Raw genomic sequence first — 21,216 nt, forward strand, 5'->3', positions numbered from 1 at the left:
GGTCCTGGAACTTCCAGAAACGGGAGCGAGCGAGCGTGCCGGATACGATGATCACGATGGCAATCGTCTGTCTCACAGTATCTTTCATGCCTTTCAAACAAAAGTACGAGCCATTATGTTCAACGCTTGCAGATGACATTCAGCTCTTAGATGTACACAAGATCTTCATAAAGGGTCCCAGAAACCCGAATTATGGCATGTACGAGAGGTAAATTAGCAAAATGATCAAGCTTGTCAGAGCTGCATGGGATGTCTGAAACCTTTACTTGTACATAGGAGGTACAGACGTCGGCGCAACAAGGCAGCACCAAGGACTGACCTTGTGCACTGGAATAGGAGGGGCATGGATGCTGTTCACAAGGTCATAAAAGATTATCTGGCACTGTAATTTCTAAAACTGTGATAGACACACGCTTAAAAATGAACATAACCGCATTGCACGCTAATAGCTAACCATCATCCCGAATGACATCATTATCTGCCCTGACTTGTTGAAAACTGGAGAAGTACGCCTTTTTTTGTGACAATTATGAACAGCATCAGCGTCACAACAAAGGCTTGTTGAGGTTTCATGCCGTGGACAGTCTGTGCGTGTGGCTTCAACACTGCCGAGAGAGCATCAGTCAGAAATTCAGTTCGGTCCACTCATCGAGAGAATGTGGTACACCACTTTGTCATCACACACCTCGCGCTGCTCGGGCCTTTTATTATTAAAAGATAACTAATCCGAAAATAAAGGATTTGCGCTAGACGCAAAAGATACAGCCCAACAAATGCCCCCCTGCGTCCAGCAAATCCTACACATCAAGGAAAGTTCGTGAAGCCGAATCCTTTGCCGCACACGGTGTTCTTTGCGTTCGACACTGGTTTCGTCAAAGCGTCGGCGATCATGTCAGTGCGTAAGAATGTGATCCTCAACCGTTTACGAGAGGATAGAGAGGTAGCAAGCGAGCTGAACCGTTTGTTTTCCACTTCATTTCTGGCGATTTGAGATCGATGTGCTTTGTTCGTCGATGATACATCGGGTTTTCAGTTATTCTGATGGCAGACTGGTTGTCACAACGGACTTCTAAGGTCTGAGTTCCATAGTTATTGAATCCAAGTTCTGCCATGAACGTTTTAATCTACTTTCCTTCTTTTAAGCCTTCCGTGAGCGCAATGTATTCCGCTTCGCATGTTGACAAAGCTACTAGTTGTTGTCTCGTCGATCTCCAACTGATTGCACCCAGATACATTGTGAACACGTTACCACTCCTCGATCTGCCAGTGCCGCACTTGTTCCAGCTTGCATCGGTATAAGCTGTTATTGGCTCCTTGCATGCGCTGTACGTTATTCCAACGTTGCGGGTTCCCTTGAGGTAGCGTAGCACTCTTTTCGCCATCCTCCAGTGACTTAGCGTGTGGTTTAAGTTGAACTGGCTCAGGTAGTGAGTGACAAAAGCAAGATTTTGATTTGATTGTAAGTTTAATGGCGCAGCGACAACTGAGATCATAGTGCGCCAAATACGATGATGATACATGAATGGGTTATGTTAAGAGCATAGTGATTTAATTAAAAGGACAGTTGTGTAACTACACTTCTGTGTAAATTGGAAGGTAAAACTGGTGAACTAAAACTTCACAACTGGTTGATTACATTCACCTCTCTAAAAAAATTTAAAACATTTTCAAAGGGAACGAGAGCCTCATCACCCAGCAAAAGTGATGGGTGAAGAGGCAAATAGTGGTCATAAAAGAAAGGGAAACACTGCTTACGATGTTTCTCAAACAAAGGGCAAGTAATGAGCAGGTGTAAAACGGAAAGGTCAGCTCCGCACCTTGTGCACACGGGTGCTTCCTCTCCCCGTAAAAGATGTGCATGAGTGAGAAAGGTGTGCCCTAGCCTCAGTCGACTCCATAGGACCTCATGATGTCGCTTTGGAAAAAGTTGAACACATGCGCCAACATGAGGTTTGACTGTATGAAGTTTGTTGTGTGTTTGTGTTGCCCAGAAACCCTGCCATTTCTTGTTGATGTCTTTCTTGAGTTGCAGCATCAGGTCACTAGACGGAATTTCAAAAGGTGTGATATCATTTCCTTGGGCAGCTGCAGCTGCACGATCAGCTTTCTCGTTTCCGCGAATGCCGACGTGGCTTGGCACCCAGCATAGCCTCAAGCTGTACCCTTTTCCTTGTATGAGACTCATTAGGTACCGTGCCCGCCTGACCAGTAGGTTCTTGTGTGTTGCAAGACTACTGATTGCACGCAGAGAGCTGAGGGAGGCTGAGTATATCACTGACGTCACAACGTGTTCCTGAAGAATGTGATTGAGTGCTACAATAATAGCGTACATCTCACCACTAAAGATCGATAAAACAGTACTTAAATTGTGTGACTTTGTGCATGTGCCAGATATCATGGCGCATGACACCCCAACGTTGGATTTCGATGCATCCGTGTAAATCTCAACATGATCACCAAAGCTTTCTTTCAGGTCTTCAAATTCATGCATGATTTCTGCTGCAGGGGTTTCCTGTTTGTTGTACTTTAGAAGAGTTACATCACACGCAACGGGTTGTTGCCAAGGGGGAACCATCTTGCTACAGTCTACTGAAGGTAAGGTAAAACAGGTGAAAGCATAGTTCTCAACATCATGTTGGAGTCGCATGCTGAACGGGGCTACCGCATGGGGCTTGTTCTCAAAAAGCTGCTTAAAGCGAGTTCCTTTTATGCAGGCCAAAGCAGGATGTTGAGAGTGCCCCCTAATTCTCACGCTATATGAAGCTCCAAGATAAAAACGGCGTGTTTCCAGAGACCACTCGTTTGACTGTACGTAAAGAGACTGGACTGGAGTGGTTCTGAAAGCCCCAAGCACTAGCCTTAACCCGAGGTGGTGCACAGCGTCTAGAGCCTTCAAGACGGATGGGCGTGCCGATCCGTAAACGAAACACCCGTAATCTAACTTGGCACGAACAGTGCTGCTATATATACGGTGAAGGGTTTGACGGTCTGCACCCCATGATCTGTGGGATACAATTTTAAGTATGTTCAGAGACTTTAAGCATTTTGCTTTCAAGTTCTTCACGTGGGAAGAGAAGGTTAGCTTTTTATCAAAGTTAACGCCAAGAAATTTATGCTCGTCCTGAACAGTGATATCCTGACCATTCATTTTAAGTTCTGGCTCAGCAAAGAGGCCCCTGCGTCGTGAAAAAGGTACACAAACAGTCTTGCTGGGTGAAAATCTAAATCCATTTTCGCATGCCCATTTGCACAGCTTGGTAACGGCAAGTTGTAGCTGACGCTCACAGACAGAAAGACTGGAAGAAGAGCAAGATATCTGCAAGTCATCTACATAAAGTGAATATGTAATGGATGGAGGTAGGACACGGACAAGAGAGTTCACTTTGATTATGAATAGGGTGACACTGAGAACAGCTCCTTGGGGAACACCATTCTCTTGTGTGAATGCTTGAGAGATTGTAGTGCCTAACTGAACCCTGAATGTCCGTCCTTCAAGAAAATTGGCGATACAGCGAAACAGACGACCACGAATTCCTAGAACATGCAAGTCTCTAAGTATGCCATACCGCCACGCTGTGTCGTAAGCCTTTTCTAGATCGAAAAACAATGACACACAGTGTTGTCTCCTGATAAAGGCTTCTCTTATTGTGGTTTCCAGCCTCAACAGGTGATCTGATGTTGATCGTGCAGCCCTAAAGCCACACTGATACCTGTCTAAGCAGTGATTTTCTTCGAGGAAGTACATAAGACGACCATTTACCATCCGCTCAAATGTTTTACCCAGGCAACTGGTCAGTGCGATTGGCCTGTAACTCGATGGATCCGATTCATCTTTTCCTGGCTTTAGGAGAGGGATGATGGTTGCCATTTTCCACTGGGAAGGAATCTGACCTTCTCGCCAGACTAGATTAAAGAAGTCAAGAAGACTGGATAGAGAGTCGCGTGGCAAGTGCACTAGCATTGAATAGGTGATTCTGTCTGGTCCTGGTGCTGTGTTTTTTCGAGCAGACAAGGCCCTCAACAGTTCTGTCATTGTAAATGGCTTGTTATAAGCACACCTGTCGCCTGATCTACAAGGGATGTGCTGCTTCTCAGCACGTTCTTTAAGCTTTAAGAAGTCACTACTGTAGTGGGACGAGCTCGACACGTTGCAAAAATGCTCGCCAAGGACATTAGCTTGCTCGTCCGCACTCTGACAGACTGCCCCATTCACTTGAAGCAAAGGGATAGAAAAACTAGTATAGTCACCTTTAATTTTCTTAAGCCTGTCCCATACTACTTTAGATGGGGTGTTTGTGTTTAAAGATGACACAAAAGTGCTCCAAGACTGTTTTTTGGCTTGTCGCCGTGTCCAACGTGCCCTAGCACGAGCTCTTTTGAAAAGGAGGAGGTTTGTCCCAGTGGGGTACCTCCTAAAGATACCCCACGCTCTGTTCTGTGCTTTGCGTGCCTTTGCGCATTCATCTGTCCACCAGGGTTTGGGACGCCTGGGAAGACGGCCAGATGTCTGAGGAATGGACTGCTCAGCAGCGTGTACGATTATGCTGGTAATAGTGTTATTTGCCTCTTCAACAGACATGCGTTCAAAGGACGAAGGCGCAAGACTGGCCTCAGTTTGGAACAAGTTCCAGTCTGCCTCGGAATGTTTCCATCGTGGTGGTCGTGTCATCAGCGAGTTTGTGTGACCACGGAATTTTATAACCACGGGGAAGTGATCACTTCCATGCGGGTTTTGTTCAACTGTCCAGTCAAGAGAATGAAAGAGAGAGGGACTGCACAGTGAAATATCTAAGCAAGAAAAACTTTGAGTCGAAGAATGTACATATGTGGGTAAGCCTGTGTTCAGTAGGCAAATAGGCCTTGAAAAGAGCACCCTCTCCAACATTTTTCCTCGCCTATCCACTCTTGCACTACCCCACAAGGGGTTGTGTGCATTCAGGTCACCAAGGATCATAAATGGCTGAGGAAGTTGATCAATTAAGTTCTCCAAAGCTCTCTGTTCTAGTACAACTGATGGTGACAGGTAGAGCGAACATATTGTGAGGACCCTGTCGAGGCATACTTGAACTGCTACTGCCTCGAGGTCCGTAACAAGTGGAACATGTTTTGTGGGTATTGAATGTGGTAAAACCACAGCCACACCTCCAGATGCACGTGTACTGTCTGCACGATCCTTCCTGACAATGGTGTGTCTGCGAAAAGGATTTAGGTTGTGTTCATGTAGGTATGTTTCCTGTAAACAAATACACACTGCCCTGTATTTCTCTAAAAGATCGTGCACGTCGTCAATGTTTGGGAAAAGGCCCCGGCAGTTCCACTGAAGGATAACTTGTCCCATATTTAGGATGCTGAGCAACAGAAGAAGAGAGTGTATCTGCATTGTCTGTGTGTATGTTCAGAGGGGCTGTACTCTTGGGGGTGGTTGCTTTGCCTTTTCCTTCGAGTTACATCCCCTTCCTCTGCCAGTTCTACGTTGTCTTTGTTCTTTCATTTCAGAAGAACTGTTGGGGAGGCTCGACGTTGACTTCTGCGACGAGCAGTCATCGTCGTCAACCTCCATACTCAGATTCGTAGTTTGAGATGAGTCCCTTGGGACACCGTCCCAAACTGAGGGGGCACCGACAACCTCCTTCGAGGCCGTCGCGGCCTGTTGGTGACTGGCTACAGAAGCAGCCGGAGCCACTGGAGAAGAACTCTCCACTGGCTTCTCTTTTGTTTGGGGAGTGTGGGGTAGAGGCTCAGAAGTCTGAGTCTCTACAGATTTTGTCAGTGGCACCACTCCCCTGCGCGCCACTGCGGCATAACCGCCCTTGTTTGCAAATTCATACTGTGTCTTCGCGTCTTTGTACGAAATGTCTTGTGTTACTTTTATTCTAAGTATGTCCTTTTCTTCCTTCCATCGAGGGCAGGATCGAGAGTAGGCGGGGTGGTTGCCCTTGCAGTTTGCACAGTGGAGCTCCTTTTGACAGGCTTCAACAACATGGTCTTGCTCGGTACCGGCGCACTTTGGGCAAGTGGTCTTCCCACGGCAAGCCTGTGATCCGTGCCCAAAACGCTGGCATTTGAAGCAGCGTCGTGGGTTTGGAACAAACGGTTGGACGTGGCAGTTGATATATCCTGCCTTTACGGTGGAAGGAAGTCTGTGTAGCTGAAAAGAAAGGACTACATGCTTGGTTGGGATTTCCCTACCATCACGACGCATGACAATTCGCCTGGCTGCTGTTACACCCTCATCTTTAAGCCCTTCTTGGATCTCAGTGTCAGAACAGTCAAGGAGTTGTTCCTCAGATATTACCCCTTTCAAAACATTCAGAGTCCGGTGTTTCGTAACACTGACTCCCACGTCTCCAATTCTGCTGAGAGAAAGGAGTGCCAAGCTTTGCTGTCTATTGCTGACTTCGATTTGTAAGTCTCCTGTTGGCAACTTTTTAACATTGTATGTTTTCCCAATGATCTTTTCTAGTTCCTTTGCTATTAGGAAAGGAGATATCTTAGACAGTGGCTTTGTTCCATCCTCTGCATGCAGAACAAGGAACTTTGCATACCACGGTTCAGAGGAGAAAAATTGAAGTGAGTGCTGTTGATGTGCCTCGGTGCGGTGCCTCTTGGGGCCCCGATCATGTTTTTTGGGTTGTGTTGAGTCCATAAAAGAAAGTGGGTGCTTCAGTGCAGGTGGCGTGTCGGCCACCACCGACCCCAACAACGGGAACGTGCTCTGCACGTTAACACTTCCCCTGCACTATACCCTAGTGCAGCTTCTGGAGAGGGAAAGACTGCCCAAGGTTGACCCTTGCCGCCAAAGAAGGTGAAAAGAGGAAAAGGAGAGAAGGGAAGGAGATCAAGGAAGAGAAAGTAATGAAAACGAAGATGGCGACTAGCTGAATAATCCTGGCCGGGTCTTCCAGGACCACCCGACTATGGGAAGCAGGGGCCAAAGCGGTGTGTTGCTTTCCCGGAGGGGCCCCGAAGGGTCCTAAACAACCTCCGGGTCCACTCAACCGCCAGGATCCCCCTTTCCCCAGACACGGGACAGCCACGCACAGCTATACGTGGGGGTCTCCCTCCTGCGGCGACCCAACCGTGGGTGCAGGAGGGGGCTACTGCGGCTGCTGCCGGGCGATGGGGGCGCCAAGTTCCCGACGCCGGGACAAAAGCAAGATCTGGACGTGTCCCTTGCACCAAATACATTAAATTTCCTATCAGGGACTGAAATGGTACATTTGGATTCTTCTCTGCAGCAGTCGCAGTCGTCGTGTCATTCCTCTGTCCAACTTCCATTGGTGTTTTTATCGGTTTGCAATCCTCCATCTTGAAGCGGTTTAAGATCTCGTCGATGTATTTTCTTTGACTGATCGTTAGGGTCCTGTTCTGTTTGTCATGTAGTACCTAAATTCCGAGAATATAGGTTGGCTCTCCCAAGTCTTTCAGTTCTACTTTGTTCCCTAGGTCGTTGATAGCTGTGTTTAGAAGGGCTGATGAAGTGGCCATCATAAACATGTCGTCCACATATACGCTTAGAATAACCTTCTGATGTGCTTGGATCAATATGTAAACACATCTATCCGCTTCAAGTCTACTGTAACCCAAGTTCCTGAGGATTTCATCAAGCGTTAGGTACCATGTCCTCCCGGATTGCTTGAGGCCGTAAAGTGCCTTCTTTAGTAGACATACTTTAATGGCAGCTCCGGGATAGCCCAAAGGTGGCTCCACGTAGACAGTTTCCTCGAGTCTTCCGTGAAGGTACGCCGTCTTCACATCAAGTTGGCGCATCGCCATTCCTTCCTCAAGGCCTAATGCAAGGAGGATTCCCAAACTTCTCAACTTGACAACGGGTGAAAAAGTCTCAAAATAATCCACGCCTTCAACCTGCGATGTCCCTACGGCAACAAGGCGTGCCTTATACTTGTCTATATTTCCTGCGGCGTCTCTCTTGATGCGATAGACCCATTTTGATTTGACCACTTTCATGTCTGCTTTCTTTGGTACTAAGGCATTCACATGCACAAGCTCCAATGTCATATACTGCACTGAATGCGGCGACTGCTCTATGCAATACATTGGCGAAACCGGCCAACAAATGAACAACCGCCTTACCGGACACAGAACCGACACGTCCAACAAACTCCCCAAAGCAGTCGCCGAACACTTTAACGTTCCTGGTCACAATTTTGACAACATTAAACTATATATTCTAGAAACCGGGTTTAGATCCACACGTGACAGACGTGATAGGGAGCCTTATCTCATATACAGGTTCAACGCTCTTCACCCTTCCGGTATCAACAAATCACAAGGTACCCTAGAAACACTTCACAAATAAAATATGCTTTTCCCTTCTACCTTCAATATCATCTGTTATGTTCTGCATGGCCACTGCTTTCTGCCCTCGTTATTGCATGCCACAACTTTGTATTACAAATATATATTTTAAAAAAAATCCCTTGCTCGTTCTGGAATTTTCCCCACGTAACCACTAACCCCCTTATCTTTCGCTATGCTTGCCAATTCTTGCCTGTTGTCCCGTTTCGTCCACGTGTTCGTGAACCTTCCATTTTTCTGTAACCGGTCTGTAGCCTAGATCACTACGTTCACATAATCCCCTCCACACTCTAACAAAGCAGCCATTTACTCCGGCCGTAGAAGCCCGTACGGACCCTTTCTTCCCTCCCGGCTGTTGACCCACAATTCGCATGAACCTTTAAACACGTCACACCTAACCCTTTAAATACCATGCCAATGATGAGGACGGTGCCCAGAAGAAGAACAGTCTCTGTTCGAAATATCGGCGACTTCTGTCCTGAGGCAACTCACTTCCTACTTGTTAAGGATATGTTCGACAATATAACCAGCTCTCAAGGAGGTATTCGTTCGTTGTATTTCGAAAGTAAAAAATAATCGAACGTAAAACGGTACAAGTCTGCATGTGCCGTGTTCGTACACTAAATGGACGAATGACTCATGGCTTGTTTGATAGACTTAGATAGATTTTGAAGTGATCTGTTAATAAACGTACTTGGAGATTTCTGAATGTGAAATCATAGGACAGAAAGGAAGGCACACAAATACAACAGAGGGTGCCGTTAATTTCTCACACTTCTGCTTTCAGGTGCAGGCAGACTTTGAAAATGGCATTCTTAGGTCCCTGGGCATTCAAAGACCAGTGAGAACAAAGTGCTTGAAGCGTTATGTCTAGATTCATCTCTTGCAGCTTTTGCATGGCAAACCGTTGCCTATGGAGGTGCGTGAATCAATCTGCATGCTCCTGAAATACGAATATTATTATGTGTTACACATCGAGATTACGAACAGCTGGTTGCAGAAAATGAAGCCACCTCTCGTGACTTAAGTAATTCATGAGAACGAATTTTGTTTTTCTTCTTGCAAACAAAGAAACCGTTTCGTCACATTCGTATGCAGATTATTTGCAGAAAGGCATTTCGAGAGTCTGTCCAGTACCAGTTTCCTGCATTTATCACAACGTAGGCTTTTAAGAAAAACCACACGCGGGAAAGTACATAAGCAGGCTCCGATGTCACGATTCTACGGTTCTGAGGCTGGAACACACACAGACGGATAAACACAACACATCCACAAGGTACCGGCATCGGGCTTTTTCGTCGATTGCCATTTTTCACCTCTTCGATTTTAGAACCAAGGCAGCCCTGTAGGAGAATGGCGACGTCCGCGACAATGTTCACAATATGGCAGGAGTCCACCATAGCTAGAACGGACACCGGGAACTCTTTTGGTCACTGACGACACGTATTCAGAGTTGTACATATTGAAATTCGACAGCTGAGCATACCACTATCTGCAATGTCAACAGAATCCTGATACCCAGCGAAAAATACAGCAAGCGATTCGCCCGGACTCGGTACTCTCGTTCCTAGGCCTCCGCAAAGAACCACACGCTTCTGGTAACTATTTTCATTCGCGGGAGCAAGAAGCCTTCGCTGCCCTGGGGCTGCCGTGCCTGTCGACCAGTCAAGGACGATTAAATTTGAAAGTTTGAATCCGAAGCGTTCATATCACAACAGTTTATTTCTACTAATCTTTACACCGTGGATTTTTGCGTGATTTTTTTAGGAGTTGTTATTTGGAGTGGTTGTTGTTTGAGATTGTTATCGAAGTCTATCTTGCGAAGTGTAAACCAGAGTGACCCCTACCTCTGATGTGCCAAACGACCTCGGAGAGTCTCGGCGGTGAAAACGGACAGCGCGGGCCTGTATAAAACATTCAACACACTGAACGTCACATTCATACACGTTGGAGCAGAAAATTCGCTGGTTTAACGAGATTCCCACTGCATAAGTAGTATCTCAAAAGATTCATCTTGATTTCCGATTCTCAAAAACTGCTCACACATCAAAATCCGTTCAATACTTTTCAAGATACGATCATCCGAACAAGATAAACACACGTGCAAGGGGGCCGCCATATTGGTCGGTCACAGGAAGTTATAAGATCTGCCTCCACTTCCTCCAGACCAAGTATATAACCCCTAGATCTCCCACACACCATCCTTTGAGGGCCTTTGCCCTCACTTCCTAAGTAGGGCAAACCCAATCTGCCCTTATTCAGCTAAAGTTGGCTAAATTCTGCCAATACTTTAATCCCTCATAACTTTGGCCCTAATTACCGCAGCTTTATGCGGTAAAGAGCCTCTAGTAGAGGGTTTATTAATAAAGCTGAATAAAAAGGAAACTTAAGGAAGGAACACAAAAACCCCGAAAAACCACGGGAAAACCCCGAAAAATCGGTTTGAAAGTTGTCACCCCTACCAAGTACGCTGAAACATCGTGGGCTACGGAGCCTAGGTGCAGGGCTTGCATATGGAATAGCCCATAACTGAAAGCGTACACACCAACAAGACCCGACAAGATGTCGGACGACGAGAATTATGGGAAAGGAGGAAAAAAGACCAAAAAGAAGAAGAACAAGAACAAAGATAGAACTAACCGGGACGACACTACCACCCAAGATCGACCCAAAACTACAGAAAAAGATACTGAGAGCGAGCTCGAGACTCAGGACGACGGGAGCTCTAGCGACGAGGAAATTCGCCCCTCACCAGACAACCACCAGACCAAAAGTGAACAATGGCAGGATGTCAACGAAGCCCTAGAGAACATAAGAGACAACTACATCGACGCAGAACACAACATCCCTAGGGAAAAACGCAATTTCCTAAGGGATGTCTATCATAAATACGAACGACTCATAAGAAGTCTTGATCTACAAAGAGCCACAGAAAGGGCAAGACGCAAAGAAACAAAGGCAACAAACGCAAGAGGCAAAATCTCCTCCTGGCCTCCAGGTGCGACGAGCTCCAAAAACTCCTCGACGAGGAGCACGCTTTACCTAAACCTACCTACGCCAGCATCGTCAAAAGCTCGGACAGTGCCATCCCAGTTCCGACTACTACTCCACAACCTAAAAAACCAAAAAACGACGCAATCATTTTTAAACCCAACCAAGGCTGTTCTACAAAAGAGGTCACTGAATCTCTTAAAAAAAAACTCGGAAAAGAAATGGACCGAAAAAACTCGGCCACCATAAAGATCACCAGGAGTGGCCTAGTCGTGTTGGAAGCTACGCAGTCGGAAGAAATAAAACAAGTAGAGAAGATCTTCAATCAATCCGATGCCCTAAAGAAGAGAGCAACCTGTAAAATAAGTTCTCAGCCACTACCAGAAATTTGCATGAGGAAAATAAACAAGGACACTCCGGGAGAAGACATTGAGGGAGATTTCATCCTACTCAATGGGCTAGAAGAAATCAGCGAAGAAATCAAACTCCGACACATCAGGAGGGAACGAGACGACACCAAAACGGCGATATTCTCAGTCCCACTCGTACATTGGAGACACATTCTTGGGAAAGAGCGTGTCAAGATTGGATGGGAAAGCTGTCCAATCTTCGAACATCTCAACATCAAGCGTTGCGGCAAATGCCTCACATACGGCCACCCAACGAAATTCTGCAAGTCAGAAGACGTCTACTGCACCTTCTGTGGGGGGAAACATCCCAACTCAGAGTGCTGGCAGAAAGAAAGACATTGCAGGGCCTGCGAAAACAACAAAGAAGTGGAAAGAAAAGACTTAAACCACGGATTCTCTGATTGGAATTGCCCAACATTCAAAGAGCACCAAAACAGGGCTAGGGCAACCTTCTATGCCTAGATCAAAAGACCTAGGACACAACACCCTTCACCAAAATGCTCAACCACAACCCCATCAACTTTTTACAAATTAATTCAGCCCACTCTAAAGCTGCAACATGCACCCTAGTCCAAGAAATCAATAAAAACAAATATAACCTAATATTAGAACAAGAACCATATCCCTGTAACCTCTACGACTTCGGCCTAGAAGCCAAGTACAAAATATTAGAAAACAAGACTTCTGCCCGAACAAGAATCATCTACTACATCTCTTCATATGACATCTTCCCAACCCACATACAAGATGATTTAATAGCGATAAGAATTAGTAGAAGAAATAAAGCTTTCATCATCGTTAATATATATAATTCTCCAAACGAAAAACTACATACTCTAGACCACCTCCAAAATATCATCAACTCTTACCCCGACACCACCTTCATTATCGGAGGTGACTTCAATTCAAAGCATCCCCTATGGGGTGGTGATAAAACCGATCCCAGAGGAGACGAAATAATTGAATTTACAACTTTAAATGACTTAGCTATCATTAATCAACCCAACTCAGATCCTACTTTCCAAGGTCCAAGAAGAAACTCTTGGATCGACCTCACAATCTGTTCCGAAAATTTTTATCAATCCATATCTAACTGGGAAGTTTCCACCAAATTCACTGCTAGTGACCATAAATACATCACCTATAGTATAAATGAGAATTCCACACCTATCTATAAAATAACAAGAAAATCAAAGCTTCTACTTCTTGAATATATAAGAACAGATCCTTGGTTTCTAACAATAAACGAACTTTTTACCACAGATAACTTAGACATAGACCAAACCATCAAAATACTTACACACAAAATTAAAACCTACCGACAAATTTGTCTCAGAAAAGTACAAGAAAGCGGAACCACTGTACCTTGGTGGTCTGAAGAAATTGAAACCTTACGTAAAAATATAAGAAAACATAGAAGAACCTACCAAAAATATAAAGGATCAACAGAAGAAAAAACTCATAGAACAATCTATCACAAACAATTTGCTATATATAAGCGTACCATATTTACCGCAAAAGATACATGGATAAAGGAAACCATAGAAAACATAACTGAGAGAAACATCTTCAACTCTCCCTTTTGGAAATAAAAAAAACGTGGTAAAAATAAAGACATAGGAACTGTGCTAAATCAAGAAGGGAAGCCTATAAAAACATTGGAAGAATCCTTAGACTCCATAATGGAATATCTTTTTGGGAACAAAGAAACAAAAGATCCTTCTCCCTCTCAAGAGGCACACCGAGAAACAAACGACTCGGCTATCACAGAACATGAAATCATTCAAACAATGAAAAACATCAACACCCGATCAGCCCCTGGTTTAGACCACATTGACTATGACATTCTTGTAATCTTCACAACACACCACATAAAATTTACTACATTAATTCTCAACGCTGCCTTACAACAAGGAATATTCCCATACACTTGGAAATCCGGCAAAGTAACCCTAATTCCCAAAGATAACAAAGACCCTAAACTGCCTAGCTCATATCGGCCTATTACCGTTCTTTCTCTATTCAGTAGACTATTTGAAAAAAATATTAACAACCGACTTTATCATTACGCCCATACAAACAACTTATTTCATGAAAATCAATTTGGATTCCGACATAACAACTCCACCACTATAGCTCTATATAAAATAATCAACACAATAAAGCAAGCAAAAGCCCAAAAACTTCATACCTCATTAATTTCCCTAGATGTTGAGGGAGCCTTTAACGCGCTCCAACACTGGAGCATTATCAAAACTTTAAACAATATCGGCTGCCCCCAAAACCTGAAAGATTTAATACAAAACTTCCTAAAACTCCGCTCCGTCATTGTAACAACTAAAACTCAATTCAAAAGATTCCCAATAAAAGTAGGTTGCACACAAAGCTCCCCTTTAAGCCCTACACTTTGGAATCTTACAACTAATTCCATCTTTTCAATTCCACTCCTAGAAAATACCCAAATCATAACCTATGCTGACGATATAGTGGTCCTAATTTCCGGTCCTTCCAGACACAATATTGAATTCAAAGCTAATATATTACTTGCTAGAATTCAGGAATGGGCCACCAATACTGGCTTAACATTTAATCCACAAAAATGTTACCAGATCACCATACCATTTGGAAAACTCGACATCAAAAGACCACCAACCATTAAATTTAACAACTCCAACATTAAACACGTCCAAACCATTAAAATATTAGGATTAACAATAGATTCTAAACTATCTTTCTTACCACACCTAGAAGACGTTAAAAATAAAGTAATAAAAGCCACTCACACACTATCCAATCTCACTAGGGCCACAAAAACCATCAACCCATACGTACTAAGAAAACTTTATATTGCAGTAATAGAAAAAATTATACTATACGCCGCGCCAGTTTGGTGGTCTCCAACCCCAAACTCGCATTTAACACGCAAATTAACATCAATTCAAAGATTACCACTTTTAAAAATATGTAAAGCCTACAAAACTACCCCTAACTCTACTCTACCCCCTTTATGCAACGTATTACCCATTAACCTCCAGGCTACCAAAGAATACTACCTTTTTCAAATTTTTGAACTTAAAAACAATGTCACCTACGAATCTCTTACAATAAATCCGACTGACATAGAACAGCCGGTGGATTTTTGGGTCAAACATCCTGCTCTTCCACATGAATTTATATACGACTGCCCTAACTCTATAACTCACAAAAACATAACAATTTACACTGACGGCTCAAAATGTAATCAAACGGTTGGAGCAGCATCCCAGAAAACCAAGTACTTATTCACTCCGAAAAATATAAATTACCCTCTCACTCTTCCATATTTGACGCGGAGCTTTTAGCACTCACCAAGGCCTGTGATTATATTAACAATAATAACCTTATTCAAACAAATATATACTCAGACAGCTTATCAGTTTTAAAAGCCCTGAAAAAACATAACCACAAAAACCCCAGAATTAAAATATTATACGATTTAATAGAAAAATTAAAACAAAAAGACTTTATCTTGAAATTTCATTTCATTCATTCCCACATTGATATAGAAGGGAATGATATCGCAGACTACCTGGCAAATAAAGCCAGATACTCTGACATTCTTGTTCCCATACCTAAATCTAAAAAATACATCAAAAAACAACTCAACGAAGTAAACAAAAGATTATATCGGACCACCTGGTTCCAAGAACAAGAAAACGACATAAAATACTGGATTCCTGACATAGGATCCCCACCAAAAAATTTCATAGGAAATCACTATATCTCACAATTTATCACAGGCCATGGTAAATACCCTAGTTACCTTAAAAGATTCAATTTGAAAAACAATGATCACTGTAAATGTGGAACAGCAGGCGCCAACAATTGGCATTATCTACTGGATTGTACACTTACCAACCACCTAAGATGATGATGATGATTAGGGTTTTTATGGCGCAGCGACGACAAAGGTCATAATGCGCCAAACACGGTTATAAACACAGATGAATCAAGTTATCAGAACAAGGTGACTGAAATTCAACCTAAAAATATACTGATGTAGTTAAAAGAAGTGTGTGTAAAGGTTTCTTGCGGAAAGTAACTAAAAAGCTATAGGCTCCCAAGCAGGCCTATGTCCATAAAAAACTTCTGAACATTCTCAAAAGGAATGACAGGCTCATCACCCAACAGCAGTGCTGGGTGAAGAGGTGTACAATGCTTGTAGCATTCAGTGAAGTAGCGCTGCCGATGAGGTTCGTGTTGTGGGCATGTGATGAGAATGTGAAGAATGGAGAGTTGCTCGTTACAATGGGTGCACTGCGGTGGCTCCTCTCTACGAAGTAGGTGGCCGTGCGACAAAAATGTATGCCCAATTCTGAGCCTGTGTCTCAGCACCTCCTGGAGGCGTTGTTGGATTGCATGTACCTTATGCCCTATGTGTGGTTTCGTGAGGTGAAGCTTGTTCCGAGTTTGTTCATCCCAGAACTGCTGCCATTTTTCATTAATGGCCTTTTTTAATGCACGTCTGAAGTCATGGAAAGGGATGTCGAATGGGGTAATTTCTGATGAAAGAGCTGTTGCTGCGGCTCGGTCTGCAAGTTCATTTCCTGGGATACCCACGTGACTGGGCACCCAACAAAATGTTAAGTTATAACCTCTGTTTATTATCCTATTGGCCAAAGAACGTGCTCTATGAACTAGAAGGTTCTTAGCCCGGTGCAGACTACTCATAGCATGCAGAGAGCTAAGAGAGTCTGTGTAAATTACTCCAGATTTAATACCTGTTTGCAATATAAAATTAAGTGCCAAGATCAGTGCGTATACTTCACCAGTAAAAATGGATGCCGCTGGATTTAAACGGTGCGACCGTGTCACTGCTGCAGATACCATGGCGCAGGAAACGCTGTCAGCAGTCCGTGACCCATCTGTGTATATTTCAGTGTGGTCGCCAAAGGAATCCTTTAATTCGAAGAACTCTTGCTGAAGGACTAAGGGCGACGTATCCTTTTTATTGTATTTAGTTAAGGAATAGTTGAACTGTGGTTGTGATTGCCAAGGAGCACTTTCGTCGCCCTGTTCTAGGATCCAGGAATCCTGATATAGAAAGTTATAAAAGTCTTGATATTGCAAAGCTCGCATGCTAAGAGGCCATACCACTGATGGTCTGTGTACAAACAGTCGCTGAAGCCGAGTGTCCTGGACACAAGGCAGAGCTGGATTCTGACAATGGCTTTTAATTTTAAGACCATAAAGAATAGTGAGGTAAGCCCGTCGCCTGTCCAGAGACCACTCATTGGACTCGACGTACAAACTTTCCACTGGTGAGGTGCGGAAAGCTCCAAGAGCTAACCGCAGGCCCTGGTGATGTACTGGGTCAATTAACTTGAGGACTGACGTACGAGCAGAACTGTAAACAACACAACCATAATCCATCTTGGACCGAATTACTGATGCATATATTTTGTGGAGGGTGGTTTTATCTGCTCCCCAAGACCTGTGAGCGATAACTTTCATGAGATTTAAAGACTTTATGCATTTTGCTTTTAGTTGTTTGATGTGCGGCAAAAACGTAAGCTTTCTATCAAAAACCATTCCGAGAAATTTGTGTTCTTCTCGGACAGCAATGTCCTTACCATTCATGGAAAGTGTGGGGTTTGGAAGTAGTCCCTTTTTCCTGGTAAACAGAACGCAGATAGTCTTTTCCGAAGAGAACTTGAATCCATTCTGGTCTGCCCATTTAACCAATCTGTTTATTGCTAGTTGTAACTGCCTCTCACAAGTTGCCAAATTTGCAGACGAGTAAGAGATTTGAATGTCATCAACGTACAGCGAATACAATATAGACGGAGGAATTCCAGTGGCTATGGAGTTCATTTTCACAATGAATAATGTCACACTAAGCACGGAGCCCTGAGGAACTCCATTCTCCTGTAGAAATGGTTGTGACAGAGTGCTGCCCAGTTGGACCCTGAAAGTTCTATCTTGGAGAAAGTTAATTACGCAGCGTAAAAGCCGGCCCCGTATCCCTAAAAGGTACAGATCCCGGATGATACCATACCTCCACGCGGTATCATATGCCTTTTCTAAATCGAAGAATACTGAGGCACAGTGATTCCGCCTGACAAACGCTTCTCGGATTGTGGTCTCCAAGCGAACAAGGTGGTCTGTCGTTGAACGTGCAGCTCGGAATCCACATTGGTACTTATCCAGACAGTTATTGCATTCAAGATAGTATACTAGTCGGTTGTTGACAATTCTTTCGAATGTTTTGCCCAAACAGCTGGTGAGGGCAATGGGCCTGTAGCTCGTGGGATTTGATGCTTCTTTGCCAGGTTTCAGAAGTGGAATTACAGTTGCTACCTTCCAGGCTGTTGGCATCTGCCCGTCATCCCAGACTTTGTTGAAGAAGTTTAGAAGACACCTTTTGGATTCCTCTGATAAGTGGGCGATCATGGAATAGGTGACCCTGTCTGGACCAGGAGCACTGACCTTCACTGAGGACAATGCTCGCTGGAGCTCTACCATTGTGAACGGCTGGTTGTATGGATAATTTTCACCACCCACAGTTGAAATGACTTGCTTTTCTGCACGGTTCTTTACAGACAAGAACGTTTTGCTGTAATGTGCAGAACTGGAAACATTTTGGAAATGTTCACCTAGGAGATCCGCCTGTTCGTCTAAACTCTGACATGGAACACCATTGACTTGAAGGAGGGGAATGGAAAAACTCTGGTAGTCTCCTTTAATTTTCCGGAGCCTATCCCATACTTTCTTTGATGGGGTTCCACGTGTTAAAGAAGAAACAAAGTTGTGCCAAGAAGACCTTTTTGCTTGCTTTCGTGTCCACCTTGCTTTGGCACGTGCTTTTTTGAAGGCAAGAAGATTCTGTGATGTGGGGTATCTACGAAAGGTACCCCAGGCACGATTCTGTTCCTTTCTAGTCTTTGCGCAATCGTCAGTCCACCAAGGTTTCGGACGCTTGGGGAGCCGACCCAATGTCTGTGGAATAGATTGTTTGGCGGCATCTATGATTGTGCTTGTAACTAAAGTGTTTGTCTCTTCGACTGACATGTGTTCAAAAGAAGAGGACTGGAGGTTGGCTTCCCTTTGGAACAAACTCCAGTCAGCCTGTGCTAGTTTCCATCGGGGTGGTCGTGTTGTGAGTGTATTTGTAGCACCACACAATTTCACGATAACAGGAAAGTGGTCACTCCCTCGTGGATTTTGTTCAACTGCCCAGTCTAAACTGCTAAACAGCGAGGAACTGCACAGCGAGATATCTAGAGAAGAAAAGCTTTGTGTCGCTGCATTAACGTAAGTAGCTTGTCCCGTGTTGAGCAAGCAAATTGACCTTGACATCAAAACGTTTTCCAGCATTTTCCCTCTGACGTCTAACCTTCTGCTGCCCCACAGGGGGCTGTGAGCATTCAGGTCCCCAAGAATAAGGAAAGGTTGAGGCAGCTGGTCACAAAGATGCTCAAAGTCTCTTTGGTGGATTACTACTGAAGGGGGCAGGTACAATGAACACACTGTAATGACCCTGTCGAGGCATATTTGTACAGCTACAGCCTCAAAGTCTGTAACAAGTGGAACAGAATTGGAAGGAATGGACTGCGGAGTAATCAGAGCCACACCCCCAGATGAACGTGATGTGTCCGTACGATCCTTTCGAAAAACATTATATCTTCGAAATGGGTTTATACTTTGCTTGTTCAAGTATGTCTCTTGCAAACAGAAACAGACAGCTTTATACTTTTCAAGAAGGTCATGTATGTCATCTATGTTGGTAAAGAGGCCTCGACAGTTCCACTGTAGAAGGACCTGTCCCATGAAAAGGATTGTGGTTAAGAAAAACAAAGAGACTTTGACCATTATGTGCATTTAAGGAGGCAGCACCCTTGGTGGGGGCTGTTTTTGCTGGTCCGTGGGTCTGTTGCCTCTGCCTCTACCACTTGATCTTTCGCGTTTCTCTTTTGATTGAGAGAAAGTGCCTGGGAGACTCGAAGACGACTTCTGTGAAGCACGGTCTTCGTCGTCGAGCTCCATGTTAACAACAGGTATCTGGGATGGATCTTTGAGCAATCCATCCCAGACGGATGCCGTGCAAGCAACCTCAGCTGAGGCCGCTGCAGGCATGGGGGAAGTAATGGAAACAGAAGGAGAAGGAGATACTTCCGTATCTCCATCCCTCTGGGGGGGAGTGTAGGGTGGAGGCCCAGCAGTTTGGGTCTCCACAGACCTCCTCTGTGGTGCCACTCCCCTGCGCACCACTTCGGAGAAAGTGCCCTTTTTCCTGAACTCTGCTTGCGCCTTTGCGTCTTTGTACGAGACATTTTGCTCTGCCTTGATTCTAAGGATTTCTTTTTCATCTTTCCATCGGGGACATGACCTGGAGTAGACAGGATGGTCCCCTTTACAATTTGCACACCGCACTTGATTTTGGCAGGATTCTGCTTGGTGATCTGTACCAGAGCATTTGGGACATGTTTCCTGTCCACGGCAGACCTGAGACCCGTGCCCGAAGCGTTGACACTTGAAACAACGCCGCGGATTAGGGACATATGGTCGCACGTGGCAGTTGAGGTAACCAGCCTTGATGGCTGTAGGAAGCTTGTGTAGTTCAAATGATAAAACAATGTGCTTTGTTGAGATTTCTTTACCGTCCCGACGCATCACTATTCGCTTTGCTGCCACGACACCCTCTTCCCGCAGGCCTTCCTCAATCTCAGAGTCGGTGCACTCGAGAAGCTCAATTTCCGAGATCACGCCCCTGACAATGTTGAGGTTTCTGTGTTTTGCAATGGACACCGGTATGTCCCGAATTTTCCTGACAGCTTGGAGGGCCGAGCTTTGCTCCCTGGTTTGAACCTCGATTTGAAGGTCCCCAGATGACAGTTTTTTTGCAGTGTAGGTCTTTCCAATTGATTTTTCTATTTCCCTGGCAATGACAAACGGTGACATCTTAGAGAGTGGTTTTGCCTCGTCTTCAGAATGGAGTACCAGGAATTTCGGAAACCATGGTTCTGGAGATAGGTTGAATGAGTTTACTGGTGCTTCGGTGCAGCGCCGCTTATGGCGCTGATCATGTTTTTTTGAACGTGAAGTATCCATACAAAGAAAGATGTGGTTCGGTGCAGCAGGTGTGTCGCCCACCATCGAGCCCAACCAGGGAACGTGCCCCACACGCCAACACTTGCCTCTGCACTATACCCTAGTGCAGCTTCTGGAGAGTGAAAGACTGCCCAAGGTTGACCCTTGCCGCCAAAGAAGGTGAAAGGGGAAAAGGAGAGAAAGAAGGAGACCAAGGAAGAGAAAGTAATGAAAAGGGAGATGGCGACTAGCTGAATAATCCTGGCCGGGTCTTCCAGGACCACCCGACTATGGGAAGCAGGGGCCAAAGCGGTGTGTTGCTTTCCCGGAGGGGCCCCGAAGAGTCCAAAACAACCTCCGGGTCCACTCAACCGCCAGGATCCCCCTTTCCCCGGACACGGGAAAGCCACGCACAGCTATACGTGGG

The 21,216-nt window shown here is 44.8% G+C and overlaps 1 protein-coding gene across 1 annotated transcript; it reads right to left on the reverse strand.

The window, feature by feature from the left end:
- Positions 1-5,395: 5,395 nt before the first annotated feature.
- On the reverse strand, positions 5,396-6,646 carry LOC135371646 (uncharacterized). Its single transcript, XM_064605632.1, has one exon. The coding sequence runs from the start codon at positions 6,644-6,646 to the stop codon at positions 5,396-5,398; it is 1,251 nt and encodes a 416-aa protein (XP_064461702.1).
- Positions 6,647-21,216: the final 14,570 nt, after the last annotated feature.

The sequence above is a fragment of the Ornithodoros turicata genome, unplaced genomic scaffold (genome assembly GCF_037126465.1).
Source record: "Ornithodoros turicata isolate Travis unplaced genomic scaffold, ASM3712646v1 Chromosome12, whole genome shotgun sequence".
Lineage (NCBI taxonomy): Eukaryota > Metazoa > Arthropoda > Arachnida > Ixodida > Argasidae > Ornithodoros > Ornithodoros turicata.

Bases quoted from the DNA above. Each gene is read 5' to 3' on its own strand.
- LOC135371646 (XM_064605632.1), bottom strand. From the start codon at position 6,646: ATGGACTCAACACAACCCAAAAAACATGATCGGGGCCCCAAGAGGCAC.